Raw genomic sequence first — 8,575 nt, 5'->3', positions numbered from 1 at the left:
CACCCGTCACCCGTCACCCGTCACCCACGGAGCTCAGCCTCCAGTTCACTGAGGACGAGTCGGTGACACTTTTATCAGTTTGGTACAAAAAAAACCCCATCAACCAAACTGTAACTGTTGCTATTTTAATTTCCATATTGACATAACATTTCTTTTCATTTTGTATAAGAGACTCATTTTGTGAATTATCAAGTTATTTGTAATTTATGTTTCATGTGTAATTTTTGCATGTTTTATTATGAAAGGCTAAGGGTACTTTATTTTGAAACCTACGTTGAGCTGTCAGGCCTGTGACGTTTGCCTAACGGGAGAAAGATACGAGCATGTTCACTTCGTGACACACAGCTACCCAGTTAAGATGTTACGCTGTCGAGTTAATATCAAGGGTGTAAACTAGAGTAAGCTACACAGTTAAATATTAAAAGTTATATGGTGAAGACTGAAGATAGAAGATCTACAGATTTCCTTTCATAGCATGCAGCCAACGAGTTTCACGGTTTGCGGAGGTCTTTGGATGGTTGTGGAGAGGACAGAGACTTCAATAAACCCATTGAAGAAATCACTTGCGTCTGCACATGCTTGGGAGGGAGTCACACTCTGATTCTGACCAATGACAGATCCACAACCCTTGGACTCGAACACCTCACCTGGCATGCAGATGCAGCGGAACCCTCCAATCTGATCCAGACAGGTGGCTTCGTTCATGCAGGGGTTGGACATGCACTCGTTAATGTCCAGTTCGCACCGCGGGCCCACGTAGCCCTGCAGGCACTTGCACTGGAACGAACCCTTGGTGTTGATACACTTGCCCACGTGTTCACAGGGGTTGGGGCCTGGAAGACAGAGACAGTGGACCATCAATAAAACCATTGTGACCTTCAACCAGGATCATGTAAGAAGCTGAGTCTTTTTAATTAAATTAGATATTTCAGTCACCCAGAAATTGCAAATTACTAGCCATGCCATTTATTACACCAGTGACTCCCAACCACCGTGCTGTGGCACACTAGTGTGCTGCGGGAAATCATTAGGTGTGCTGTGGAAAATTATCCAATGTCCCAAAACTAATATTTATTTATTGCAAATAATTTTTCTTTGTTAGTCAATGTGTGACATGCAGAGCAATTAAATCCTCTTCCGCTAGGTGGCAGCAGATGGTTATTTAAACTTAGAAAAGATAATCAGAGCTGTTGAAGATCGTTGTGTCTTTCTTCAATTCCTGGAACTATATTAGCATTGTCTTCAACTAAACAGGAGTTCACTTTTTAGTAAATTTAAACTAGAATATTATTATATTTCATTACATATGCTTTTTGTGAGATTTTTGTTCAGTGGTGTGCAATGGGGGTTTTCCCGACGATATAAATGTGCTGTGGCTCAAAAAAGGTTGGGAAACACTGTATTACACACAGTACTTGCACATTGTATTTTTTGGCAGAACGTGATGGGATTTATTCAGCCTGCGAGCCTCGAGTTTGACACGTTATGTACGTGTATCTACATTAACTGTACAACTGATTACTGACACATTAACAGATTGATTCAAGCATCCAATAATTAATGGATTAATGTCATTATTGTTGTTGAGCCTGATGTCGGCATTAAGGATGGGGCTAAAACTGCTGCAGCTCTCACATGAACCAGAGCAGAAAAGAATTGCCTGAGAAATCTCTTTGATTTTAATCAGTAAAATAATTTTTTTTTGTCATCACACTAATTCCAGGAAGTGTGTGTAAATATTTACCCAGAGCACACTCATCAACATCCTGATCACAGGAAGCCCTGAAATATCCAGAGGGGCAGGTGCAAAAATGGTTTCCATTGACAGGGTTGGTGTCACAGTTGGCGCCTTTTTGACAGGGGTTACTGATGCAGGCATCTTTCAGCTGACACAGCAGACCTGGAGGAAGAACATGGAGGAGTTAACCACACATAATGACCTTGAATAACCTAAAAAAAATTGAACCCAGAAACCCTCGAACTCTGCTGCTGTGCTACTCTACTCTGAACCAAAAACCAGAAAGCAAACACTCAGAAACCTCAGGAGAAACCAAAGATCTGTGGACTTCACAGCCTTTAATTTAGCGCCTCCTTCAGCAGTGTTAATTCTTTATCCTCACACATAATTAAAACTACCTTCCCTCATTGGCTGTTAATCTACAGAAGTGCTTGTGGCGGATCCCATTGTCGATGACATAATTTCCTTTTTCAACAAGGTGAACGCAGAACTTGGAAGTTACCTGTGCGACCAATGAGACACTCATAGAAGAAGGAGGCAACGCGGTCGTGACACGTGGACCCGGTGTGGCACGCAGCGCTGGCACAGTCGTCGATGTTCTCGCTGCAGTCGTCGCCGGTCCACCCGTTGACACACACACACTGGTAGCTGCCGTAGGTGTTGTGGCACGTCCCGCCGTTTTGACAGGCGTTGGGCATCAGTTGGCACTCGTCCACGTCCTCTGTGCAGAGCTGACCTGTGGAAGGGAGGAGATGACAAGGGGGACGTGAGCCATGGTTTGTTTTTGTTTGTTTTTTTTAAAGAAAAACTTGTTAATAACTAAAACACCAACTGATTGACTGATTACAAGAACCTTTTTTATAACCTCATCAGAATTTAAGCCAAGGATTTATAGTTATATGGTAAAGTTAGTGGTTCCCTAAGTAAGGGGCAGGACCCCTACGTACAGAGTTCTTGTAGGGTGGATGTAGCCAGACAAATTATTTCAATTGTCAATATTTCCTTGTTATTTGAGCCATTTTTTTGTAGTTTCTAATTCTGGGGTAAAGTAGAGTTATGTTAGCATTCTCAGATATTTTTGGCTAACTTCTAGTGAACTTTTTAAGCTGCTTCTTTTACTTGCACATTTACAGTTTGGTTTTACAGTTGCAAGGTAATAGATACGTCAGAAATGATCGGACTGGTGTACTGAAACAGGACTAAACTCACCTGTGAACTCTGGTTTACACTGGCAGTTGTAGGTGTTGACTCCATCCACACATGTACCTCCATTTTGGCATTCGTGGTTGGGACAGTCATCGATGTTGTAGTTGCAGTTTTTACCACTAAAACCTGAGAAAGAAAAAAAAAACATGGTTGTTGTGTAACTTTGTAGTGATGTAGTGGTAGAGTATGCCTGGTTTTGTTCCTGGTATTCTCCTGATTTGAAAACAACATTCTCCCATTTACAGGTTGAAACTCGTCTACAGTTAAAATGTGACCAACTGTTTCCTTCCTGTTGGGGAACATGGCAGCTGTACCACCACTGTGTAACAACATTCACTCCATTATACAGTTACACAAGAGGAAACCGCTGGTATTAGACAGGTGAGACCAAAAAATATATAAGTGAAGTGCTTGACAACTAAACAAAAAAAAAAAAATTTACGTATCCACGCCCCACTTGGGGGAGTCTGACCCTCACTTTGTGAACCACTGGAATGTGATGATCTAACATGACAACCTCTAGAGCAGAGGGTGGCCACACTATTTTAGCTCGGAAGCTGCTATTCAAATGATGAGGCTAACGGGATCAACCTACATTGAAAATGTTAAATATATATTTATTCATATACGCTGAACACACTAAATATATACTTGTATATTTGAGTACGGACTAAATGCATGTAGCTGTATGGCAATATATGATTTAATTCTTACAGCAGATTTACATATATTTATATATTTACATATATATTTATATATATATTTTTTTTTTTTTTTTTTTTTTATTACCTATGATCTACCAGCACTATTTTTTCGATTGACTGGTAGATCGTGACCTACTCGCAGGGCTTCCCTGGTCTAGAGATATTTAAAAAGGCTTTGAATTTTCAAATAGTAACAAAGGAACAGCTCAGTCCAATGGAATGTCAACAAAAGTAAATACACAATGACAGTAGAATCTGAACTCTGTCAGTGTGAAGAGGTAGTGAGCTGAGACCAAGCAGCTCTGCCATCCCAGAAAGCATGGCTTTCGCTATGTGAAAAGGATGTTGTCCTGCTTCATCACTTCCTCATGATAAGGCCTGAAGCCTTCCTGCTGTACTTTATTCACACACACAAATACGCACACATGCACGCACATACCCAGCCAAGAATGACATCATTCCCCAAGTTCAAACTACAGATTACTATTTAAATTCAACACAGTGACACTCTCACCATGGTAACGCAAAAAGAATCACATGACTGTGCTAATTTTTGTTTATTTCAACTAAGAACTTGCTCTTTTTTTTAAACACTAAACTAAACTAAAAGAAATGTGAAGTTCTCAAAAGCTGAACTGTTTTGAATCCTGTTCTGGACATGACTAAAAAGTTGTGAACCTCCCTGGTCGTGGCTTTAAATTAATCTCACCTGGTACACAAGAGCATTCGTAGCTGGTCTTTCCTTTCTGAATGCAGGTGCCTCCGTTTTGGCAGGGTGACGGGCTGCAGGGCAGGTAGCAGCTCTCACAGTGAGTGCCCCTGTACTCCTGAGGGCACTGGCATCGGTACCCGCCAAATTCGTTGACGCACATGCCGCCGTTCTTGCAGGGTGACGGGTTCACGTTGCATTCGTTGACGTCCTGTGTGCAGGTCTTCCCCGAGAAGAATGGCGTGCAGGTGCAAACGTAATGGGACTCGATGGCACAGCACTGGCCGCCATTGGCACATAGGTTCGAGGCACAGGGGTCAGCTTGTTGGCACTGTTTACCTGAGGGTGCCAAGTCAAAATGATCACACTCACAATGACTGCAAAAAATCGTTTTGATTAAAAAAAATTAAATTGATTACTGGGGTTATTTTTTTTTTCCAAAAACCAATAACTAACCCATAAGATCAATTCAAGCAAAATTACTTTTTACTACGGTCCCCATACCTGACCATCCAGGTGGACAGCGGCACCTGTAGGCCTGGAGGCCGTCTGGCTCACAGGTGCCTCCGTTGCGACATGGTACGGTGGGGCAGGAGTTGTGGACCGGTGTCTCACAGCGACAACCAGTGTATCCTGGTTTGCAGGTGCAGCTGAAGTCCACCGTGTTCTTGCTGGCGACCCCTCGACACATGCCGCCGTTCAGGCATGGCGAGGAGATGCACGGATCGCGAAACTGGCAACGGTTTCCTACGAATCCTTGGCATCTGGGCAGAGAAAAAGAGGGGTTCAGGTTGTGAGAATGCTGCATGTGAGTAAGAACCAGGACCAAGAACAGAGAACAGAAATCAAAACACAGACCTGACCCAATGGGGAAATTCACAGTGTGAGTCTTTGCAACCCAGACAGGCTGCCACAGGGGGCGCCAAGTGTGTGGTTCCTCTGTGTATAAGGTAGGTGTGATAACCGCTACACTAAGGCATCATTAAAAAAGCAGTTAAACACCACAATGCCCAAACCACTGGCCCGGGGGCCACTTTTGGCTTGTGGACCACCCACATTTGGACTATTAGTAGATTCCAATAATAATTAAATTTAGCCCATTTTTAAATGGATTTGAATTATACCTAATAAAAGCAGTGGACATCAGGCCATTTAGTTTGCGAGCCCTGGCTCTAACCATCATTCACCAACTATTTGTCGGAGGGCTAGAATTTTCTCTGGACGGACACATTAGGTATCAGACACAAAAAAAATCACATTCTTGTCTAACATTATAATATTTAATGCAACTTTTCCAGTGGCTATCTTTTATTTATTTTTTCCCATTTGAAATTAGCATCACAAAGACAGCGAACAGTCAGTGGGGATTCCCACACACCAATATTTTCACTGATCCAATCTTCTGCACTTCAACAGTGGCGGAAGAGTTCACAGGGGTTAAGACAACACTTCAGTACTGCGTAGGCCACCTCACTTTGTCCACTACTATGCCTGTAAATCAACTGTTTGAAGCCTCAACTGATACGACTAACTATCTGTTTCCCCTGAAAGATGCCACGGTTCTTTTACAACACGGCAACATGGTCATGAGAAACTATGCTTTAAACTGGACATTCATCTTTCTGCCATGACCTCCTGAGAAAAATGTGTCGGATGCTGTAAAAAAAAGAAAAGACGAGTGGGCTGAACATCGGGCCCACTCATGTTCAGGAGGGGTGGAGGACAAACTTCTGAGGTTTCCCACAGGTTTGCGTGAGTTATAAATGTCAAAATAGAGAAAGAGAGCGAGCAAGGGAGAGAGAGAGAGAGAGACCATCACAGGGACAAATTTACACATTTACAATAACAATGGGAGAACCTGAGGCCAGTAATTGTCCCCTGTGGAAACACGGTTCTACAAAGAGGTCGGACACACAGAGGAAGCATACACATACCCACACTTTGTTCTGTCAAACAATTTTTTTCTCTATCTCCTCGGAGACACATTCTCTTGTGTCTATTTAATTCAAATGGGAAAAGCTCATCAATTTATATGCCGTATTTTCCGCACTATAAGGCGCACTTAAAAACCTGTAATTTTCTCAAAAATCGACAGTGCGCCTTATAACCCGGTGCGCCTTGTGTATTACTTCTGGTTGTGCTTACTGAGCTCAAACCGATTTTATAAAGCCAAATTACACAGCGCATCACACATGATGGCACACAACTGAAGCGCACTGGGAGCCAACAATGACGTTTAACTCTGTTATCACAATTAGAAGATGCTCAACAACAATTATTACAGTATGGTTGTACAACTCAAATCCGTGCAACGTCGCGTTGTGCCTCCCAACACCCGGACACTCTACGTTGTGTTTTTGTATTGTCGATTTACGGTGCGATACAGGACGACCCAGACACATGGCTGTCGATTTTTTCGTGGTCAAGAACTCTTTTTATTTCTCCTTTTTTTTTATCGATACAGGAAAAACACAAATTCTTTCTGCAAAACAACATCCGCACTTTGTGGATAAAATATATTCATGTGTTCATAGTTTATAGAAGTATGCAACATATATAATCATGTTTTAAAAAGATCATAAGAGATGTGCTTAAACATATAACCAGCTTGAACATAAAATGCTGCTTAAAGCTAGAACTGAAAACATGCAGATGTAGAGAAGGAGCTGCGAGGTTGAGATAAAACCAAGGTTGGTTGTGAAAAGAGGAGTACTTGGTGTGGTGGGAAACAAACTTTTAGAATAACAATTTGACAATGGCTGGATTCATAGTTAGAACACAAGGCCCCAACAACAGCACCTGGGCACGATAAGAACGGGATGAGAAACTAACGGTGTAGATACAGTTGCCAAAAAGAATGTATGACTGTGTGCAGAACAAATGAAGTCTGTATTGCTTGATATGTACCACCCCTGGATATGTGTGTCAATAAAACGAGCCTGAGTTTGTGGAGAGAGCAGGATTCAGCAGTCACCCCCCTGACTCTCCGCTGGACCCTCCCTGTGCACAGGCGAACTCGAGCAACGACTTTTGTCTTTTCTTTATACTTTGTGAAAGTTCTTGATCAACGAATCCGGGGTGGTAAAACCTTACCACAACAACTTTGGGGGCTCGTCCGGGATTCCAAGAAAAAACAGAGAGTTGATCAATAGAACCATTGGACACAAGGACCTGGTGTGAACAGACAAAGGACACGGGCCCAAAATAAGGTAAGCAGAGCTTTTCTTCTGCATTGGAAATAGCTAAATTTTAGTTGTGTCCTGAGTCCTAGTAACACCTTGTCCGTAAATTAATTTAAAAGAATACTGGGAAATATGTGTGTGAAGAAGTAAAGGTACAGAGAAATAAAGAAGTGAAATAAGAGTAAAAAGAGAAAAAGGAACAGAAGTCTAACAGGGTTAGATGTCTTTGGGTGTGGCAACCCCCACCGTACTCTGACGAGAGGCGGTTACAGCTGGGTTTGAGGCCCGGAGATTTGAGGACCCCCGAATTCTACAAGAGAAAAGAATAGAACAAGACCACTGCAAAACACATCGTGTGAATGTTGGACTACTGAAAACTGAAACACAACGGTCTCGCGTAGACAGTTGTTGAAGTAAGTGGACAGGAAATCCAAATTACTGATTTATAAAGTTTTGGTGTCAAGATTCAAGTTTACGGCTTGAATTGCTTGGACTGAGTACCAGGGACACAGCGTGCCATAGCTCTCAGTCGGCCAAAACTTAGACAGAAGAGAAAACACAATAGAGTAACAAAATAACTGTGAGTCGTTCATGCCCTGAACGACAAGACCAGCAGAATAAAAAGTCCTGTGAGTTCAAAAGCACGTTCCTTACATAAGAGAAAAGAAGCACACACAAAGGTTTATACTTTTAGCCTGAAAAGAAAGTACACGGATCCATATTTTAAATGTGTATTGTTATGTTGAAATAAATGTGTGATAATTGTGAATGAGTGGGTACTTCAAGAGTTGTTATACTGACTAGGATCAGTCTCTGAAGTAAGTGTTATTTTAACCTGTAACAGTTGTGATTAAAATTGAGAAAGTTGGTTCACCTTTGACAGCTGTGTCCGCAGAAAACTAGTTTCTGTAGAAGCTTGGCACAGTCGATGTTCACTGGGAACGCTGTGACTGATCGTTAATCACAACACCTTGTAGTTTTAAAACGTGAAACAAGACAATAAATAAATAAATAAAAACAAATAAATAAAAACAAA

General features: G+C 41.9%; 1 protein-coding gene across 1 annotated transcript in view; it reads right to left on the bottom strand.

Annotated features, from left to right (window-relative positions):
• LOC103396955 (neurogenic locus notch homolog protein 1-like) overlaps positions 1-8,575 on the bottom strand; it is a 71,105-nt gene that overhangs the window by 36,296 nt on the left and 26,234 nt on the right. The window contains 6 exon segments of the mRNA XM_025052918.1: positions 648-833; positions 1,745-1,900; positions 2,241-2,474; positions 2,948-3,070; positions 4,358-4,696; positions 4,862-5,121. Of these exon segments, the coding sequence (XP_024908686.1) occupies positions 648-833; positions 1,745-1,900; positions 2,241-2,474; positions 2,948-3,070; positions 4,358-4,696; positions 4,862-5,121 (1,298 nt within the window).

This window comes from Cynoglossus semilaevis, chromosome W, assembly GCF_000523025.1.
Source record: "Cynoglossus semilaevis isolate Cse_v1.0 chromosome W, Cse_v1.0, whole genome shotgun sequence".
NCBI lineage: Eukaryota > Metazoa > Chordata > Actinopteri > Pleuronectiformes > Cynoglossidae > Cynoglossus > Cynoglossus semilaevis.
Note: the sequence above shows the minus strand (reverse complement) of the source record. Positions and strands in the feature narration are given on the sequence as shown.